This window comes from Phascolarctos cinereus, unplaced genomic scaffold (assembly GCF_003287225.1).
Source record: "Phascolarctos cinereus isolate Bilbo 61053 unplaced genomic scaffold, phaCin_HiC Scaffold_4;HRSCAF=312, whole genome shotgun sequence".
In the NCBI taxonomy this organism is placed as follows: Eukaryota; Metazoa; Chordata; class Mammalia; order Diprotodontia; family Phascolarctidae; genus Phascolarctos; species Phascolarctos cinereus.
The window spans coordinates 107585925-107608827 of record NW_027555847.1 but is presented as its reverse complement, the minus strand read 5'-3'; the positions used below and the strand labels follow the sequence as shown (position 1 = coordinate 107608827).

At 37.8% G+C, this 22903-nt stretch overlaps 1 protein-coding gene across 2 annotated transcripts in view; it reads right to left on the bottom strand.

The window, feature by feature from the left end:
* Window positions 1-1126: 1126 nt before the first annotated feature.
* The window catches only part of BNC2 (basonuclin zinc finger protein 2), a 523407-nt gene continuing 501630 nt past the window's right edge, over window positions 1127-22903 (bottom strand). For both annotated transcript variants that reach the window (XM_078152484.1, XM_078152485.1), the window contains one exon: window positions 1127-11999. In XM_078152484.1, the coding sequence (XP_078008610.1) occupies window positions 11339-11999 (661 nt within the window). In that variant the 3' untranslated portion in view covers window positions 1127-11338. The remainder of the gene's footprint in view (window positions 12000-22903) is intronic.

Here is a 22903-nt window from a genome sequence, read left to right as displayed (position 1 = left end):
GGGGACAGATGAAGGAAAATTTGGCCTGGGGATCCGGCCAACAGCTGAAGAACTGGGTTAGCCTAACTTCTTAACTAGGAATGTCTGAAGAGATGGAATTCGTATGCCATTTATAAACAATGCTGAGTCAAATCTGCCGTAACGCCGCCTCCTTTTCATGGTCCCTCTAGCCCTGTGAGCAAGGGAGGAAATGTCGCCGATTATGACATCCTTCCATCTGCTGGTTTTATTTCCAGATATAACAAGCACGATCCGCAGAAAATCATTGCCAGGAGAATACGAACTGAAACACAAGCATTTAGGCCCGAAAAAAAAAAAAAGAGTCATCATTCTGTCTGCTGGCCCCATGAACGTGAAGAGGAAAAAAAAAAAAACAGCTCATTCCTCTGTTCACAGAAAGACACTTCCTCGGTTCCTTCAACCGTCCTCTTGCTGAGAAGGAAGGGGATTCTTGAGTGACACCCAGAGGGGGCCCACAGGGGAATACTTTGGGTAGGGGAAAAGAACTCAGGTTAGGGGCATTGTGAGCTCAGTAAGGGGTTCTCTGGTATTTTGTTACAAATCTTCTATCTGGAAGATATCACGTAAGAAGAAAGAGCCATTTGTCTTTTTTTTTTTTTTAGATCTGCTGTATTAAATAGTTCTAGGACTCATTCTAAGCAACTGCAGAGTATCCAAACGCCCTGTCCCTTTAATTCCATCAAAGCAAAGTTGTACATCAGAGTTGGCCATTCCTTACCCTGTTTTTTATCTCGTCTTCCTAAAATCATTTTATCTTTTGTGAACATAGCGGTTACTTATCGGCCTACTTGATGTTTTGTCCAAGTAGAATGCAAGTTCCCCCGAGGCAAGAACAGTTTTGTTTTTGTATACCCTGGGGCTACCACCAGTTCTGGTCAATTGTAGGTGCTTAATAAGTGCACATTCAATTGAGTTAAATGTATTCAGACTAGGATAATCCAAGGGTAAAGAGGGTGGTGGTGACATAGGAAATATCTCCAACCTTTATCAAATTAAAAAAAAAGCCAGTGGACAAATGTGTAAGAAAGCATGAATTAGCAAGAGTATTTTTAGAAAATCTAATTGAATTCATCAAGTCAGTGTGAAATCAAGAGGATAAAAAGAGTTCAGTGATTGATAAATCTTTAATATAAAAATTGTACAAGAATTTTGATACAAATTACAAGAGGTATTTGGACAAAATATGAATAAAATTCCATTTACATCCCCAAACCCTTATGCATTTTATGCAAAAGACATACTGCAGACAGTTATAGTACAGAAAATACAATAAAAAGAAATATCAAATTAAAAAGGACTTTTAATTTCCTCAGACTACTAATGAAAACAAACAAAAAAACTTGTTTAGGGTACATTACAGTATTTATGAAGCTACCAATGTCACGATTATAGATCAAAGTGATGCAAGCTTTTCCTGTCTTATGGTGCAGTGATCTCATCTTTTTATAATATAGAGACAGTTCAGTTCTGCAAACAGGTTTAGCAGGAAAGCCCATGGAATTGACTAACAAACAAAAAAAGGCCAATCCCCAAACCCCAGGAGAGGAGTAGGACATACCTTTGCTGCAATCTTTCTCCCAGAAGATGTTTCCAATTCCCTTTAAAATAGGCCACTTCTGTTGGACAATATACAGGGTTCACTCAAATGGGTCTATTCTTGAGCCATGACCAATGGGTTTGGGGTGCATGAGTAGATATTTCCTCAAGAATAAACTTAAAAATCTTATTAGATGCTCAATCTTTAATGGGCTAACTCTAGGATCTACTGGAGAGAATAGACAGTTTCCCCCTCTACCTCTTAGGAGAAATGCACAAAAGCAAGGGAAATACCAATTCACAGAATACAGTAAACAGGGTACACGGGAAGTAAAATGGAAATCAACATTTTTATCCTTTCTCTGGGTACCCTGACTGCATTACTATTTAATCATTATCATACTGTTAAATGATTTGCATATTGAAGGAACTTGGAAGTCTTAAATATCACAACCTTCCCTTCTTTCTTTCTGTCTCCCACCCAGATTTTGCCCCACTTTCTATACCAGAACTGTTGGAAAGTGGCAAGCATACTTTGCAGGGCATCAGAATCAAAGTTTACACAGGAAAGCCAGTGTACCATATTTCATATTGCTAAACGTAGTATCAGATTAATATATAATACTAGAACATCTCATTCACTTATTCACTTTATGTAAACCCTGGGTGGGAGAAGAACACACACAAATTCCAAAGGGATCAAAATCAGGAAGAGGATGTGTTGGGTTTTTTTTTTTTTCCTTTTTGAGGCCATGGGGGGTGGGTAGGGTTGGGTAGGATTAGATTGGAGGAAAGCACAGGGACATGGAAGTGATGCTGGGAAAGTAAAGAGAGATTCAGATAAGCAATAAGAAGATTGGATTACTGTACAGACATGCAAAAATTTTCCAAATTGAGTACCAGATGGGAAAAAAAAATAAACAATCAGCCCTAGTTTATACATCTCAAGTGAACCTATTAACTCAGCACATTGTCTGGGAGCTGAAGAGCAATACCTCATGAATCAACGTTTCTCAGTGCTACCGTACCAATTCACAGCTAGGACAAAGGGGAAGGGATGTTGCATTCTCCCCTCGTGTTGAAAAGAGAAAGGCAGGTAGGATTCTACCGAAAATATTTCAGGTCAGTTTTCCTTGTATAGAAGAGAGTAGAGCTTTGGGTTTTTTCTTTTACTTCTTCCCCAAAACATACACACAGACAGATGAACTGTGCCTATGCAGGCAGCCAAGCCCCCACCCCCTCCCCACCTCCCCAGTGCTACAACCTCCCCAGAGTCACCTTCTCAGTTCTTGTATCCCCTAACAGAAGTGGGCAGAGTCTGATTAACAATTGATGAGTTTGCCATCTTAACTGTGCATTATCTCAACATCCCATTTGGCAACAGGAAGCTTCATAAAGTCTTGGTGTATCACTCAGATACTCTTTCCTCAAGAAATACATTCACACCATCTGTTTCTCTTCATTTTTTGTTAAAATGCCGCCACCACCACCACCCCCTGCAAGATTCCAACAAGATGGCACAGGCTAAATAGAAGAAATTCTGAATAAACTTTTCTTGGAAACATAATAGAGCTTTCTTAGACAGGCTACCCTCCTACTTATGGAGAAAAAAAAATCTTTAACTTGGAATCTACAATTTGGCAACCAAGTTTTTAATATTAACATTATTAGGTTCTGTTAGAATACTTGTTTGGATAAATGTTTATAAGATACAGAAATAGATTGGAGATCTTCAAAAGCACACAAAACCAAACGTCTTCCCTCCCTAACTCAAAAACATTTCTCAAAGTGCTATCCTTTTATTCACATCCTTCGTCACTGCTTAACAAAATATTTAATTTCAATTTGCCACTGCAGGCTTACTTAGTCAACTTCTTCAGAAAGAATCTCATTGCCAATTTCCCAATTTCTCTGCTCTCTTCCCCTGCTTCTGAACCCTGCTTCAAAGGTAATTTCTACTCATCACTTCTTAGCTTGACTGATGGAGTGTGAACATGTAGGAACTCATGGGGACACAGAGAAGAGTCTGATATCATAGTCCACTGTCCATGGACTGAGAGACCCAGCTTTTGGGGGCTGGAGGCAACATACTATCTTGTGTGGCTAAAAGGAGATTATAATTAAACATCATAAGTATAGGCATTTCTGGCCTGCCACTTCTTGGGTCCATGAAAATAGGATTTTCAATAAAACTTCATCATGAGGGCAGCTAGGTTCCACAAGAAAAATACTACAGATGATCAGCCAAATATCCTTATAATGGGGTTTTGCAACATTAAGGCAAGATTTATAATTTATTAATAATTTTTATGGCAAAATGAAGTTAGCTGGGGAAATGTCATATACCTGTAGATATTGCCATTTGCTAGTTACCAATTAGTCACTTTCTGAATCCTAATGTGGCAGTCGAACAATGCAAGAAAGGTAGCCAATATCTAGAGGCTAAGTTTAGTTCAAGATGTTTAAGACTTCAGCTTCAGTTTTCATAGATTCAGCTGTAGTGCATTTTTCCATTTCATAGAGCCCATTTATTTATCATCATGCCCTAGAGGCAGGGTACTTGTATTTTGAAAACAAAATTTATACTACTCTACAAGCAAATGTTCTATCAATGGATAAGGCCAAAGGCCTACTGCCTTGGGTCTTTTCAGATTGTCAGTCCAGCTGAATTGATATAAAATGCTTAGTACTCTTGAACACCATACACTATAGTCAAGGGGGATCCTAGTCTTTGGACAGGTATCTAAACATTGAGAACCCTGGGTAAGTATGTATGTGTTAAATGTGTTTCTTCCTATGTTCTACATAAGCTTAACCAATCTGTTTTGAGTCATTCTCTGCTTAAAAAATATATTCTTTTTGGCAATGCCTTTTATGCAGGGTGAAAGAGATTTGAAACAGTTTTCCTCATTAACTCCTCCCACCCCACCTCGCTCCAAATTCTGGTGAGAAATAACATCAGTTTTGCTATTTTCTTATTGTACAAATTCAGGGAAAACTTCTAAGGCCATAGTCAATTATTCCCAAATAAATCAGAACAGAGGTGATCAGAGCCAGTTAATTTCAAATAAGCAGACAAACATAAAGAAGAGCACCCTCATAGGCAGTATTGCCTGGCTGACCCTTTGTTTGAAAAGTCGTCTTGTTAGTGTCTCCCAAATGTCCTTAGAGGGGCCACCTGAGCCAGCTTTGGGCTTTCCCAAAGACATGGCTTGGATGTACAGATGGGACCACCTTTCACTCACTGCAGACGTGTACGTATATGTGTATGTGTAAAAGGGAGGGAAGGTAGAAGAGGGTGAGAGAGAGAGAGAGAGAGAGAGAGAGAGAGAGAGAGAGAGAGAGAGAGAGAGAGAGAGAGAGAGAGAGAGACTGTTAACATGAGTCTGCATCAGGGAACTCAGTAGGAAGGCCTAGTTCTTGTACTCAATTTCCCCTTCACAAGGGATAAACAGGCAATTACGCATCCTTTTATATTTGATGGCCAAGTGCTGAACTTGAAAGCACACTATTAGTTTGTGTCCCTTCAGGGCCAGTGCAATAAGCAACCGGGGGAGCCTGGGCAGAGGACGAGAGGGTGTTGTCTGCTGTTAGTGTGACAGTCTTGTCAGCAGCGTTCACATTACTGGAAGGTAATAAAGTGACAAGTAAGTTATTAGAAAGATATGAGGTGAAATTGAGCTGAAGCTTCTTGCTGCTTCCCTTGTTTTTTTTTTCTCTCCTGTTTTGTAATGGTCCACTATTTGTTACACACTGAGCCTTGCCTTGCTACCTTATATAAAAAAGGGAGTATTTTTTTCAGTAAAGGTCAAATGAATTTACAATACCACACTTTAGAGCAGAGGAATGAAAAAAATATTTTTATGACAAGTATAGCATATTGCTTCTTTTAAAAAAATATTGTATAGTGAATAATAACATTGACCCAACTGGGATATACTTCTACATTTTTTTCCTTTTTTAACCCTGTATAGGCAAAGAATTTGGATTTAAAAAAAAAAAAGCAGATGCCAAACATGGGAAAGAATTTGGGGCAGAGTTCAGGATCTCTCCTCCCCTCCCCCCTTAGTCCTATTCAGTTTAGTTCAATATAAAGCTAAGGCTAGCATCAGGGAACTTGAAGAGGGGATGGAAGATGGAGGAAGAGGACTGAACAGTAACTGAAACATATTAAGGTTCAATTTACGAAATGATGATGGTCCAGTATGTGAATGTGGATGAGCTTTAGGAAACCACATGAGAGACAGGAAGGTGAGCCTTGGGTAGACGCGGATTTGTGTTAACAAATAAACAAGACTTAGGTCAGCATACCATGGAGCTCTGGGTGAAAGAAGGATGAAAATTGAGAGAATTTTTAAAAAAATTCTCCATGCCCCCCAGAAAAGTGGATTGTGGGATTACATTTTGATCAGGTTTTTATCTACTCACATAATCATAGCTGCTTCGAACAGAAACAGACATACCAGCTGCCACTAGCATCTATTCCGCCTGTATTACCATTTCAGCCCGTTATCTACTACTAGCCTTCTCCATGACTAGCGAACATTAAGCTGACTCTCTGTAACTTTTCGTTCCCTGAGACCGTCATAATTCTTTCCATTCAGAGAACAGCAGCTGCCTTTTGGTGTACTCATTACACCCTTCTATTAGCATCTAAGGAACTCCAGAGCTCTTTCACTAGATTCGTCTTTTCCTTATAGAAAATTCCCATGATTCACCACTACTTTTCTCCACTCCGGGGTCAATGATTCTACCATCTTCTTTCTCACAATCAATGAAACAGCCATCCCAAATCTGAGGAATCACAATGGGTAACAATATACCTTGAGGTTATTCAGTCATTGGTCTCACTTCTGCCCTGAAGGGCAGAAGTATCCATCCTTTCTCAGTTACCAGTATCTTCTAGTTACTCCAGAAGCAGAGTTAATTATTATTTTTATCTACCTTTCACTTTCTCTCTAGAAGAGAACTCTGTGACCCCTGGGTATTTTCCCAGAACCTATCACCTACTTCTTAATTTTTAAAAAGAACCATATATTTTCCCCTCAGTGATGAACAAAAAGAGAGAGGGAGAAGAATGAATAAAAAGAGAGGGCAGAAAACTAAAAATGCTCAACTCCACTAAAGGAAAAGACTGGTGATGTAAAATATAGGAGAAACATATTTCTTTGAGGAAAAAAAAAGTTAATAGAAGTCAAAAGAAAAGCAGAAGTATGTTTATAATGTGGAAGAAAGTAAATTTCTGCTGCATGATTTGTATTTTTATAGCAGCAGATGTACCGTGACTTATTACAACTCAATTGTATTTACTATGCTAGTCCATTGAAACCACTGCAAACACACCAAATACAAGTTAGAACTGTTCAGGTCAAATCATAACCACAGATCATTCCTCTCCATCTGGCTGCAATGCTGGCTTCTTTCTTTTTTAAGTTAAGTTTCACATGGCTCCATCCACAGTTGGTTGGCACATATCTTGAGTGGAGGAAAGAAAGATGAAAGTACACACTTTATCTAGTGGAAGCCTAGTGCATGGTTCCCTTGAGTAAAGCAAGGAAGGGTTCCCTGGCAGTAGCCCATCCTTGGCACTTCCAGTGCAATGGGCCATTGCCAAATAAATGGGTCTATTAGCCTCCCTCATTTTCCTGGATGGAACTGAGAATCAGCAACCAAGGGATCACACGGCATGTACAGTACTGGTTACCACAGTGGCACCACTGGGGGAGGAATGAGAAAGATTTTATTTAAAATGTAAGGCAGGTCTTCGCATGAGGTTTGGAATGTATCAGGCTGACTGAAATGTGGTGTCCAGATCAAGACTGAAATATGTCCCTTTGTTTTGCATGGTTGAATAAATTAATAATAGAACACAGGTTTCACTCGGAATATTGTGGCCCACCCTCCCTTTTTTGTTTTAAAAAAGAAAAAAACCAAAGCTCTAGGCAAAATTAGCCTTTCTTACTATTCCTCCTTTCTCTCTTGTTCTGCCCTTTAAACAAATTTAGCATGCAGAGTTATTCCCTAATGTGGACTAAACCCTTTGGGTATTTACAAAAATATACATATATATGTATATGGATGTGTGTGTGTATAAATGGTCAAAACAGGAAGTTTAAACATTAGTTAGTGAGCATGCACATTAACAAAATACACTACTTTGTACTTGTGGTGCAAATTCTGGCTGAAATTAATCAACTGGGAACTGAACCTCTTTTCACTGGAAATTTCTATCTTCATAAAGTTCCATGCAGCAAACGGAACGCTTTCTGGTGAAAGTGTTTAAGGGAAGGAATACCTGATGTAAACAAAATGAGAAAGATGAAGGGTTCATTGGCTAAAATGTGGCTTCTCCACACCCTATCCTCTTCCCAATGAGAACTGAGACACTAGTTTTAGTTAAGCTGTGCATATGTGAAGCTCTTCAAATACCTGCTTAGATCCTAGCTATGGGTGAGTGTCAGTTTCAGGTGAGTTGAAGATTTCAGGATTTTGTTTCCTATGTGGCCTGGTACCTTTCCTCTCCCACCTCCCCAAAATTGAATAAAAGTAAGTTCTCTACACTTAAAAAATGTTGGTCCATTTCGCTTGCTCAGTTCCAAAGCTTACTTTAACTTAAGGGACCCAAAGTAAACCAGCAGCATTAGCAGACAGAGAAAATGACCTTAAAAATGTCAAATAGTCCACGGCTTATTTCCATCCCTGCATGCTGAAAGAATTCTTTTTCTAGAGTTTCTTTGTCTTTACTGGTCTCTTTCTCTAATTTGGATATATTATGTTAGCATGGTTTACGGTTTGTGACAAACATACTGGTTCTAAGCCTTGTTCAGTTGTTGATGTGACTTGCTACTCACAGTCATGATTTTAACTCACTTACTAGGGCCACTCGACACAAAGTTAAAGGAAAATATGGAAAAGGCATTGATTTGGTACAGGATGATTTCTAATACCCCAACCAAAGGGCAAACTTTTCAATACTACTCCAAAAAGAGTATCTGTTTTTAATAAAGCCAAATGTGCCATTTATTTTGACTATGTGTATATTCAAAAGCTGGTGTTTTTCACTATTCTTTTGTTATTTTGGTTGAATCTTCAATTTTTTTTTTTGGCTTATCTAATCACCGTGGAGGTGGACAACAGTGTGGTCTGGACCATGCTGAATGGGTCCCTGTACTGGAAGAGAATGCATATTCATTATTCAAGTGCCATCTTTCACAGGAACATTGTACATAGGTAGGGTATCAAACAAAGAAAAACATCTCTGTCTACTCAACAAAAACAGACAAATCTGGGGAATTAAAAAAAAACAAAACCCTAAAATGGTCATAGTAATTCCTCAGCTTTTTACTGTAAACATTTGTTGCTTTTGATATGTAGCTTTTAATATGGTTTCTTCTGTATTTGTAATACTTTTGGTCTTTTTCTCGCTATAGAATCAAGGAAGATCTAAAGGAGCCCCATAGCATCAACAAGAAATAGAAATAAAAATTTTAAAAAATAAAAAGGATAAAGCTCTTGGACATATTGTTTCTGGAATTTTTACAAAAACAAATACTGACTCCTCAGCATTAAAATGATGCCTGTTTTTAGAAACAATAAATACTGTGAGGTACAATGAAACCTAAAGGAACAAGAAAGAAACATACAGACAGTTTCCTTTGGCAAATTTAACGGAAGTGGAAGCTGATGTCAAAGTTAGAAAAAAAAAGAATTACAAAACACATGAGAAATGAAAACCATCTGAAGCTTTAAACAAAGGGCATTTCTGAATTTCAGATGAATAAGGGAAATGTTCCAGGCCATTAATTACAGAAAAGAAAGAATACATTCTCTTTAAGTTAGTTTTGTATTGTCTGCTGAAATATTCCTTGTTTTTCTGTTTTTCACTGAGAAAAAAAAAACCAAACCCAAACAATAAAAACAGTCTACAATATACAACCTAATGGTTTTGGCTGCAGGCAGAACTTAAGTAAATACCATCATTTAGTCAGTATGTTGTGGTAGCTCAGGCTGCCAATGTGGTTTACCAGCTCAGGCAACATTTGTAAACACCGGAAACAAAAAAAGGATTTGGAGAATAGTTTCCCTCCCTCCTTTCTCACTCTCGATTGCTCTGTGTCTGACTTTCATTCATTCCTCTTTGATGAATCATGTGGGGAAACACAAAACATTACACAGTGAGAGACCCTATTTTACTCACTTCTCGTCTGACTTTTTAGAAGAGAAAAGTTGCTCAATTAATAAGGTTCAACGCATGTTTGCAAAGCTTTGACGTGCTTCCGTCATACTAACTGGCTTTGATTACATCCATCAAACAAGCCTTAATCATACAAGTACTGAAGTAATCACTACAAACCAGACAGCCCAACAACAGAATAAGCCAGTTAAGACTTCTTGCACCTTTTTGCTGTTGTTTTTTAAAAAATACAAGGGTTGAAGTTTTGGAAGTGAGCACCCAGCCCTTTTACTGTATCCAGCTTTGTTCTGCAGTGAGGCATCTGGGCCTTTGTATCCTGAAATACTATCCTTCCTCAAAAGAATAAATGTCTTGGCTGTCTCACACCACATAATTCTGTTCTCCTTTTACATAATTTAACATATAAGCAAGAAGGAAGCAGTGTTGATTCTAATAACATTCGGCACTTGAAAGAATCACCAAGTGTTGCAATTTTTTTAAAAGCGGTTTTCTAGTGGCCGACAAATTGGCCTGTGGTTATGTTGAGTGACTAATTGTATTTTCTTTTCTGGAAACTTGTGCAAAGTTGGCAGTTTTGTGTTAATACTAATACTTTTGTTTGGCATTCATGCCCTATACTGACCAGACCATTTTTATCTAAGTGTATTTTTTTTAAAAGACACTTACAGAGTATGGCAATAGTTTAAGGATAAAAAGTAAGCATGGATATTACACATCCCCTTGTAGTGTATGAAAAAAAGTGCATGACTGGATTTATGTAATAGTACAGGACATTTTTTTTATCAGACCAGTGCCGTAAAGCATGCCAGCACCTGTTTACCACTATATCTAGCAGGTAGTAAAAACAAGAGCATGTATCTTTTAAAAATGTGCATTAAAGCTAACGTAAATGGACAGAGCTAGCCAGCAAACTATTATTTTCCTGCATATATAACAGCTGAATGTAACTGTAAAAATTAAAGAGAAGAGTTAAACAACCATCAATACAATTGTTTTACATCATTGGCCTCTCAAGGCTAAATATTTACAGGTGAATCTGCCATGCTTTTAGTTGAAGGTTCTCTCAAAGCCTTAAAGTCCACAAAGACAACTAGAGTTTCCTTTTTTGTTTCTTTTTTCCTCTTTTTCTTTTTTTTTTTCTTTTCTGGCTTTTTTTTTTTTGCAGGCAACAGTCATGGGTACAACAAACAGTCTCTTTGGAGATGACCAAGTAATTTTATAATAAATTTGGGACTAGTTGCAAATTTGTATGTGGTTTTTTTAAAGGACATTTTGTTTTTACCCCCATTTTAAAGATCCCACCCCTTTCCCAAGAATATAAAGGAAAAAGAACAAAACCCAAAAGCACCTAGTGTTTTTCTTTCTTTTTTTTTTTTAAAGAAAAAATATATGTATATATGTACACACATACAGGCATATGTGTGTATATACACATATGTATATATATATATATATATATATATATATATATATATACACATATACATACATATATATATACACACACACATACACACAGACTGAATATGGCAGTTCAAATATGGAGGCCATCTGGTGAGAGCTGGCATTGAAGTGTCCATCCTTAAACTAATCTACTGAAGTAAAGGGAATGTTTTTATGGAGATTAGGGTTCTGACTGTGCCGATTTCGGCTGCGCACAGAGGAAAACATCATATTGCAACCTGGGACTTTGCACTTATGCATTTCTCTCAAATGCACCGTTTTGTAGTGCACTCTCAGAGTCCCCTTGTTGCTATACATTTTGTGGCAAATGTTGCACATTATTCCACCATTGCTCACAGACACACTGTTGAACATGAGGGATCCAGGAACTTCAGCCCCGATGCCTACAGGGAGGGCAGGGGCTTCAGCTTTGTGTGCAGACTCCCCACTGTCACTCGCCCCATCAATGTCATCTAGGAGAATCCCTTCATCACTCCCTGCATCAGATTCTCTGGAGGAATGGATGCTGCTGCTGGACTGGATGCTGGAGGTGGTACTCAGGTCTAGGACCATGTAGTCTTCAGTCATACCTCTCCCATAGCCATTCATGTGGGAATCTTCAGTGCCTGCTGGGGAGGAGGCATCTTCCCTTACATCAAGCCCCATTTGGTGCTGTGCACCATAGATCTTCACCAAAAATTCATCACGGAGGTCCTTGCTAAGGGAGGGCTGAGATGAGTCTAGGCCCATGTCATCCAGTTCTTTGGTCAACAGTTTTCGGTGCAAGTTTATGTTGGCACTGTGTCTAGGAAAAGAAGAGGGAAGGGGTGGGCAGGCACGGGGAAAGGGAGGGATGAGAAAAGAGGGGGGCACTTTTAAATTGACTCTGCTTTCATCAAGATATCATATAAAACACATTCACTGCCAATGACACCATCTTAAAATCATAAACATTTCTGCTATTTCCTCAGGGCTCAGGATGGGTAAGTGGTAAAGGTGGTGATGGGGAGCTCTAAACTAACATTATCTTTGTGAGACAGTCAAACCTCTCATTGGATTCAAACCCTAAACCATGCTGCTTTTCCTGAGTAACTGATCTGTTAGATTAGGGTGTGCGTGCGTGCGTGCGTGTGTGTGTGTGTGTGTATGTGTATGTGTGTGTGTGTGTGCGTGTGTGCATGTGTGTGTTTATGTGTGCCTGCATGTGGGAATATATAGCAGCAAGAGACCTCAAACTACACCTTTTAGAATATGACACTGGGATATTCTAGAAAGAAATGGAAAATGCCCTCTGAAGAGTCAGTATTTTAGTTTTCCTTTCCTTTTGTTTAGAGAAATTCAGAGGACATACTGTGAAATTGTTAGAAAACTACACTAAAGAAATGGGTGAGCTACAGTTTCAAACCTATGAGTTTACTTGGTACAAGTCTGAATATTAATGAAGACTATTAAAGTATGTTGCCTGGTAGTTTTAAATCAACCAAGCAAAGGGTTTTAATAATCTTCCCTTATATTAGCAATTTAAGATAAAATACCAAGAAATAAAGCTTATTATATATTTGGAATCAAAACTTATTACAAAGGTAAAATAAATACACTTTTGACAAGTTCCTGCAGTTTAATATTTGCCTCAGAACATGCTTTATACTACTTAGATCTGGTTTTAGCTGTACAAAAAATGAAAAAAAAATACAGAATTCTTTTCTTTTTTAAAAATAAAAATTAATTCCCCCCTCCCACTAAAGAAGGAGAAAAAAACCTTGGGACAGGACAAAAATGTGTACATAGTCAATGCTCTCCTCTCTCCCAACCACTCCCCCCCAACGCCAATCTAAATTTTTAACCAAATCCTATATTTGTAGACAAGCAAAACTCATGTGCAACTTCCTAGGAGTTTTGTTTAGAAAATATAGGATTTGTCCCAGAGCATCCATAGGGATGTCATGATTTACAAAGTCTGATATGCTATTATCTATCTGAAAAACATTGCCTTAGTCTTTTCCCCCCCATTTATTTTAAAAGCCCCCATGGGCATATACCTCTCTCCACCTGACAAGGCTTACATGTTAAACAAATATCTAAAATGAAAGCTACTGTGGCCAAAAGAATTAATAATGATAATAATAATAATAATAATAATAACTTCTCAGCAATGAGAGAAGTTCAACATTATACTGGATTGTTTTAATTAAAATAACCAAAATTGGCAAATGCAAAGTTTGATATATCTCCTCTGAAAAAAATTAGAAAAGGTCTTTAAGACTCAAAAAAGTCACTTAGTCAATTTGGTTACAAGAGTGGATGGTTTTCCTTGGAAATGAAGGGTGGTTGAGAGGTATGTGCCAAATAGACAAAGAAGATGGAAAAGTTTTCCACCTTTCCACACAAGACAATAATAGCACTCTTGATTTTGTAGGGGTAGAGGTGTTACATACACCTCTCCACACTGCACTTAGGAAGGCTGAGCTTACCTTGTGATAATAAGATCAGCTTTCTAATCTTTTGCTAAATCGATCACAAAAGAAAGCAAGAATGAAAGACAGAGAGAGAAAAAGAGAGAAAGGGAGAGAGAGAGACAGAAAGAGAGAGAGAAAACAAATTCACATTCTAGACATCTGTTTTTTTAGAAAAAAACTTAAACAGTAAAATAGGGATTTAACATGTTCTGATCATAAAACCATTTTCTGTCATAAGCCATCATCTCATACTGTTGTCTTGGTGATTATCAGATCAGCTGCACAATCCAAAATCATAAATCAAATTAGCCAAACCAAATTCACAGCATCATCATCATCATCCATAAATGAGTTCTAAACAGATGCATTCAGTGTGCAGATACATGAATGATAAACAGAAGTCGTCCCTGTGGTCCCTGCTCTGACACAGTTGTTCCTTGCTTGCTTAGTGTCAGATGGCAGATGACTGTGAGCGCAGGCTGGTAAGCACAGTGCAGGAAATGCCTACTGTGAAAGTCTTTATCCTGAAATGTGGGTATGACACCACTGGAGTCATCGTATGAATGCAAAAATAGAGCTACACTATGTACTATTACTCTATTGATAAAAAAAAATCCACTAACAGAAAGACACTCATGAAATTCTACATTCTTTTCTTAACACCCCTCCCTATCTTAATTTCACAAACACATATTTTGTGATTGCTGTGATCTAGAAATAGGCAGGTTAAGCTCTCTGTTGTTTCTCACACATCTGCAGTTACCATTTCCTTGGTTCACTGCTGAGAAAACAGCAACCAGACACACAGCAATATCATCAAGAATCATTGAATAAAGAAGCAGGGATAAATTAACACTGAGAAAAGGACACACTGATCCCCCAGATGGACATGTCTTCCCAAAGATGACTTGTGAAAATAGACAACTCCGTTGATACTGTAATAGGAAGAGATGTTTCTCTTCGGTTCCCACTTATAGCAGTGGAAATCTGTAATCTAATTAGGTGATGTACCAGCCCTCAATATCTGTCAACCAAACGATGTGCAGAAATGTGTAGACCAGCTCTGGCACTCTGTTCAACAGTGTCCCTTTTCCGCTGTCAGCAGTACCGTTGGCTTCTGCTAATATAATTACATTGACTTTTATTCAATTAAGTGCCATCCCTGGCTTTAAAAAAAAAGCTACTTTATCAATTGATTCAGGTGTAATGCAATAATAAAGATGAACTCATGGCAGTGCATTAGCTCTGCTGTTCATAACTTTTGTACACGGGTTCATTCATAGTAGTCGATTTCCATTATGCAACCACCGTTCAAAAGAATTGATTCTTTTATGTTCATTTCTTAATCTATTTCGTTTTTTGTTTAATAATCCTCCTCAATGCTATATGTAAAAACACTCAAGTAGGGATAGGAAGAATGCATAGTGGGAAGTCATCTAATATACTCTTGCAATGTTGGTTTGGAAAATCTTTGATGAGGTATGGGAAAGGATGAGGAAAAATGAAAGGAAGGTATGCTATGTAAAAGGCAGAGAGGGAAAAAAAAGCAGAGAGGAGGGAAAGGGACAGGGAGAAGGCGAGAGAATTCTTTTAGAAATGTGGTCAAACTGAATATGGAAAAGACTAATGACAGCTGAGTTGATCACTTCCTCCAGATCAGAATCCCTCCTGATAAAGAGCAAAAAATAGCACTTGGTTTTAACTGGAACCCTAAGGTGTCATACTCTGCAGCAGTTAATTAGGTATCATAATGTATTTGGAAATAGACACAAAGACCCAGGGTTAATGGTAATTTAGAGAATGTTATGAGTTTCTACGGATCAGCAGAATAGAGAAGAAAAAAAGGGAAAAAGTAAAGACATCAACTGTAATCATATGTAGATTTAGACTATGAAATGTATCCAAACAAAGAAAATGGGAGATGCCTTCTGAAAAAGCTTTTTAAAAACAGAAAGTTCCAGAAATTGTAATAGATGAATTATATTCTTAAAAGGAGGCAAAGAATCAAGTTACCAAAGATGTAGTAAGTAGAAGAAAGAGCCCATGAAAGACATCTTCAGTCAAGAGAAGTAGTCCAGGTGTAGATAAAGGGCAGAATTGGAATTATGTTAAAGACAGGAGATGCCAATAGAAAGATCTTACGTGGTTTTCTCTAGACACAGACATCATGTTCAGAACACATTTCTAGAGAAGGTATCTGTCCAAGATGGAGCCAGGACATTCTACTTTGGAATGCATGCACATTTTACCAGACCCCAATACTGCGGGTACCAGTATCATTAATGCCATGTTTCTACTTGATTGTTCATTAATTGGTTTTGTAGGAAGTGCAGAAATGTGTAGGCAAATTCCCAGGACAATGGAATGCCTCGCAGGAAGTGAAGAACATGGGTGGTGGAAAGAAGGTTTGGCCTTGGTTGTACTCATTAGGACACTACTCCCAAAATATGGCTCCAAAAATGGTCACGTGCCTTAAAATCTACAGGAATGTGGCAGAGCTTCAGAGAGTATATCTTCTTGCCAATAGGCACTGGATATATCAAAGAGCAGAAACTAAAACTCTGAGGCTTGAAGCTGAATCCTTAAGAAAGGTGAGTAATAAGGAGGAATTGGCCCTAATAACACCTGAATTTAGTCTAAGGGATTCCCACATACATAATTATGGTTATGAATTTAGCCCTAAAACTTGGGCTATAATCAGAACGATCAATAGGTCTTTTGAATAGCTTTAATTTATGTTTCTTTTACCTACCCTGGACTACAAATTTTTTTCCATAGTTTACTGAAGGTACTGAATATGATAAAGCCTTCAGTGAATGGAAAACCATAATTATTCTTCTTTCCAAATTTGGAATGACAAAGATAATAATGATGACTGAAAATGATCTTATTGGACTGAAATGGACTCCAGATCTTCCTTCCCTATTTCAATTCTCCAGTGAGATTCTCACTAGGCATAAACAGAAGAAAAATGAATATAACTTCAGCAAATGCAGTCAATTAAATGCACATGCTATTTGCCCAGTGTGCATAAGTCCAGACATGGGATTCTTCAACAGTTTTCTTTTTAACTTGTCAATGTGCCCAATTCTATTTAATGCACTGGTTATCTGTAAAAATGAAAAATGTAACAGCTGGATTTTAAAGAAAAAGTATTAGCTTTAGGAATTCTCTTTTGAGATGTAAGGAGGAAATTCAAAATGAAAGAAAAGTGTCATGGCTAACTTCAAAGTCAGGCTGTGGAAATCAGAAACTGGATAATCCATTAATCACAATGCATTTTTATATCAAGCGCTAGACCTACCTTTCTAGATAATGCTAAGTGAAATATTGAGCCATCGAATTTACTGAGATTATAACAATAGTTAACAAGAAGGCTCCAAGGTAGCCTTATACAATTAGGGATTACAAAACCAAAAAGTTTTGTGACTTGTACAATTAACTATTAAAATATACTTTAACAAGGAATTTGACTTAAATGTCACTCTTCTCATCTGGGGTTAATGGTTTCTTATTCCTCCACAAGTCAAATGGTAGTATGAACCTGTCTATTCATAGCACTTTGCAGGTAAGGAGATGCTTAGTAAGTATTTGTTTATTGATTGATACCTAATTTGGGCCAGGCTGGACAGTATGTATGTATGTATGTATGTGTGTATGTATGTATGTATGTATGTATATTCTGTCAATCATAACAATGTTTTTCTACAGTGAAGTGCAAGACTGCCATTTAAACCTAAAGAAATGTGAGTAAAGGAAGTTAAGCCTCTGATCCATCCTTAACAATTGTATTGAGACTACTGGAACACTCACTAGCTACTGTCTTTACTCTGCATAATTTGTGTAGTACTGTTTATTAATGGTGGTTTCTGAGGGACATTTGCTGCTCTGTGGAATCAATGACATTTCTGACACTGGAAGGTTGTTTGTTTGTTTTTTAAAGAAACAGGAGCTGTTAAAAAGGTTTCTGTTTTAGGTTTCTCTACAGGAGTCCTGAAAACCATTACCCTGCACAGGAAGAAAATTCAAAGCAAAATGCCATATAACACTTACTAAAGCCAAAAAGTGAAGGAGTGCTTATTAAATGCAGGAAATAGAGGACAAGTAAGTTCCTGCAAATTAAAAATGTGGAATTCAGTCATTTCAATCCTTTTCAATATGAAACAAATCATTCACACTAGTCACGCAGACAGTTCCCTCTACACTCAAATTATTCACTTGAAGATAAGCTCCCACCAAACTCTTTAGGGGTTTAACTAATTTACAGCACAGATACGGCACGTCTGTTGTAATAACAGGTAGGATGTATTGGGGTCGACCATTTATCAGAATTAGACTTCTTTTCTCAATTCACAGTGAATTATGCTGCCTACACTGCTCCTCTCTCTCAGAGCTTGCCATCCCCTCATGGCCCCTAATGTGGCAGGCAAACAAAATTGACAGTCTCATCTTGTCAACAAGGGGTGATTCTCTTGAGAAGCCATTTAACTTTGCAGAGGAAGCAATGTATTAATGTGCCTGTCCCAGGAATGTTAATCATCTTCTAGCTTCCTCTAACTTTGACGTGAACGAAATCACCAAATTTGTTTACTAAATGAATCGTAATATGCTAATAAGAAAGCATGACATATACGGAAAAGCCAAACAGATGGTTTGTTTACTCCACTTTGCAACTTTATAAATGTTGTAACTCTGAAGATGTTAGTGAGAATTATTGGTTTGTTGGCAGAGGCAAACATGCCTTTTGCATACTAAATCTGGTGCTACAGTTAGAAACCAATTTGTCATTGCTGAGGAATGCATAAAAAATGTTAATGGCATGATGGCATTTAGGGAGGAAAGATGGTGGGATCTAGTTGTGCTAGTTGCGTAGGTTAAGTATAGAACTGATATCCAACAGCAGTGTTGTCTACCTATCTCATTTTGAGCTATATTTGACACTTTAGGGCTTCTCGAGAGGACTGATCATTCAATAGCTACATACCTGTTGCACTGTTATATGAGAGGCGAATTACATGATGAATGGAAGTCTGCTCTAATGGCAACTGCAAATGCACTCAGGCAAGTTGTGTGGAGCCCTTTTTAGTTTCAGAAAGAAGAAACTTGGGAGGCCTGGGTGGTATACTTTGTAGAACTACTCAGAATGCATCAGAGTTAAACCCTGTAGTTTTAACTTCATCAACTGTCCCAGTAACTAGACTAAATCCCTCAATCACTTCTCTTCTTTTTATACTCTGACTTTTGGAAAGAGTTCTGATAAGATGCTCACATTTCCAAGAGTGTAATGCAATGTATCCTCTCATGACAAACTAAAAAAATTATCTTCTTTATTCAGTGGGCCCCCCCAAAATGTGTGAGACAAAGTGTACCAACTTCTTGGTAAGATTCATAAAATTTAGAGGAACACTTCAACTCTGTTTTAAAAATACCTCAAATATAAAATTACACTCTTGTTATTCAATCATGGGATTACTGACATTTTGAGTGTATTTTCCTGAAAAATCACTATCATATGACTATTTCCTCAACTATAATTTCATGATGAAACAATTATCAAACACACATGAACAAATTTTGCTTTGTTGTTTTTACAATCTAAATTATGGCAATGTCTATATGCATTAGAACAACTGGTTGAAAAGTAATCATTTCAGTTGATCAACAAGAAGTTGCATCTATTTGCCAGTAAATAAATGTTTTTTAAACATTCAGATGATTATGTTGTTGGCTTTTCATTCATTTTTTGGGGGGTACCACAAGGCATACTTGAAGATGCAGAATTATCCACAGAAGGGATGCTCTTATCTCCCAATATTTCTTGACATCACAAATACTACCATCAAGCCACGACCAAATCCTACCCAACCCAAGGGTACTATTAATCTTGTGAGATTTCCCCCATATACAGTCAGTGGTTATTACTGCTGAACTTTTTGCTCATTCACTGGAGAGAGCAGAGAAATCTTAAGGAAAGTATGAGTTCAGCTTGCTGTCCAAGGATCATCTTGGAGCAAGAAACATTAGCAGTTGTCCCAGTCTGGCGCTTATATCTCATTTGAAACATCTACTCATTCCTGACCAACAAAGAAAATTTCAATAAAGTACTTTTACCGGTTTAACAACAGCGAGCTCCTGGGATTGTCAAAGTGCTCAGGCTTTTCCAAGGAGAGAAGAAATCAGCAGCTCAAATATAATTAACCTTCCATTCTCAATGCAAACTGCCACGCACAGGAGCTCTGCAGTCTATTAGTGAAGTTATAATGGCCAACAGGCAGAGGCAAAATTGGTCAAAAAGTTGGCTGCTGCTGTCATATTTTTGGAATTATGATTAATGACACTAATAATGTGGATGATTACTGATATGTGTATCTCCAGCAGTTTATCATATTGCTCTGGCTGCCTACGTCCACAATAAACAGGATGCTATCATTTACCCTTTTATTGAGGCAATCCTTCTCTTGAAGGAGCATATTCTAATTACTTTGTAATGTTTTATGTCTTAAACATTTTGCAGCTCTGGACCTTGCCAACTGCTTCATGTCCACCATTGATTAATTACTGAATGTTTAATCAAAATTTAGAACCTAATGTAGTCATTTATGAGCACAGTGCAGTGCCAAAGTAGTTAGGCTTGTATCCCAAGTTTGGAGAGTGTTGGGTTCAAAATCAAATCCCAGCTCTGTAGATAGATCCAAGATTTTCACCTTGGGTGCCAGTAGTTTGCCAACACTACCTCTGCTGACAAATGGAAGGTAATCTAACTCAAGGATGCACAGAATCTTTATGTACCAACTCTCCTTTTCAGATTTTCCTTTGCTCCTTGTATCCCTCCTTTCTTCATCTTTCCCCAGCCAACAAAATGTTAGCATGGGATGCCTTAGTGAGCAAGAAAGCCCTTGTGGATACCAGTCATGAGAGCAGAGTTTTGAAGTGGTTAAACAAGTGAAAAATAATTTGCTGGGACAAATACATAAGTTTTTTTTTAATGTGGATTTTTATGGTACTGTCATACAACCATTCACCGTTGAAGTTAAGTGTTTTTTTAATACCATTACTGAACTGCTGAAATGGATGCTAATATAGCTTGGAGTGCTAATGTCAAGTCCTGGTAATAAAAAAGACAGACTGCTGAATGAAATAATTTCAAGTAAAAAATAGAACAAAAGTGCTCTCTCTCTCTCTCTCGCTCCACTTTTATTGAATTGGGACTGACTGAGCCAATTGCTTTAGAAGTCTGTAAAACACAATTACTAGTGAGCTGACTGACCCAGCATTGCCCCCTCTGTGACAGAGCAGACTAAAAAGGCTGCAGAATTAGTGTTGCTCCCCTGTCCTGGCTATCAGACTCGACACACTTCCTATGGAGGGGTTTGTTGTTCTGTTGTCCAAAAAAGGTCTTTTCCTCATGAAATCTTGCTGTTCCTTAGCCACACAAGGAAGGTAACTTCACATATCACTGCACTAAATCAAGGTGCGCCATGACCTTTCACCTGGGTGCAAGATTTCTGTCTCTTGATTTCAGATGTCTATTGATGCGTACGCGTGCATGCTTGTGAATGGTGTGTGCATGTGTATGCATATATGTATATACAAAAAGAAGTTGCTTTGCATTATTTCTGGATAGCTATTTTAAATTTGAGTAGTACCAGAATTAAGGTTTTTGTTTTTACGTTCAGCTGGAAGCAGTGGGCTTAGGTTTTTATATAGGTGGACTCAAGAATAAAGAGAAGAAAAGGAGCTAAAATGAAAGTGGGTAACATCTCCCCCTCCCCCTAAAGGTTAATAAAAAGAAGTAATAAGCTTCATAAAGTATTAGAGTTAAGATCACTAACACTAGGCATAACAGCTTTTTATCCAGAATTTACAGCCAACATTTTAATTTAAGCAGATTGCCGTGGGGGATGGAATCTCGGTGCTCTTTTAAAGTATGATTTTTATGCTAAATAATGGGAACAAAATTATCTTAGCAAAAAAAATGCACCACTTTCTCTTGTCTCTCCTTTCCTCTCCTTCCACCTTTCCTTTCCCCCTCCCTCCCCTCCACCTTCTCACTTTTCCCCCATATACTCACATTCTGGCATCCGAGTATCAAAGTTACTGAATCTCTTTTTTATTACACTAATTTTTGGCAAGTGCAGGACCCTTTTATTTTCTGCCACATTCATTTATTTGAAGGTTTTTTTTAGTCTTATGGCAAAAACATTAATTTTTTAAAAGAATGTTTGCTTTGTTTCATTTTAGAAATGGCTTTTAGCCATTTTTTTAGGTCAACTTTCAAAATGAAATTTAAACAGGAGAGAAGAAAAACCCTTCAACAACCCCAGCACTTCTTCTTAAAATCAAAATAAGAATTAAAAGATCAGCAATAACTGATCTTTTAAAGCTGGAGGTAGATGGGAGGTAAAACAGTAGTGATTAAATTACATTGGAATTTGTGCATGTGTGTGTGTGTGTGTGTGTGTGTGTGTGTGTGTGTGTGTTATGAGTGATCTTCTAGCTTGCTTCCTGGTGGGAACCTTAACATACTTTAAAAAAGGCTAAAGGAAATGACCTCTCAAAGGGAACAAGTTAAATGAAGGACTGTGTGGCAAGAGAGACCCATGACAGGTATGTCAGAGTCTTTAAAAGTTCTCACAAAGCTCAGATAGCCCACCCAGCACAAACGATAGCAAATATCAGATAGACACTTAGTACCATTCAATTCAACAAACACTTACAAGTGTCTACAAAGTAGAAGGCATTCATTCTGCTAGGGGTGAGGATACAAAGATAAAATATTTCCTACCCTCAAAGGATTTACATTCTGCCATCAATGTAATTCACCAGGTACCTACTAAATACACCCTTCACAGAGATTTGTGCTGGAATTATACAGACAAGTTGGACAAAAGTAGTTTGGGGGTGTTTTCTTTTATTTTTTGGGGGGGAGGTAGAAACAGGGTTGAATAAGTGTATATGTCCTAAATGACTTGTATGCTTGCAGTAATATAGACCCAACTCATGGGGTGTTTTGCAGCTAACATCAATAGCTGCTCATAATCATCTGGCATTCTTTTCCTACCTTTAGACAGAGATATTTCACATAGGGTGATTATCTACTACGCTTTTTTGTAGTGGCAAGATAAAGGGGTCAGCATATACTAAAAAGAGCTTGTCTTATATCAAGCCAGGCCATAAGTTGAAGGCTCCAGAAGACTACAGGCTTACTTTGGCCTGATGTAACAACCCATGACATAAGGAGACAGAGTTTTCT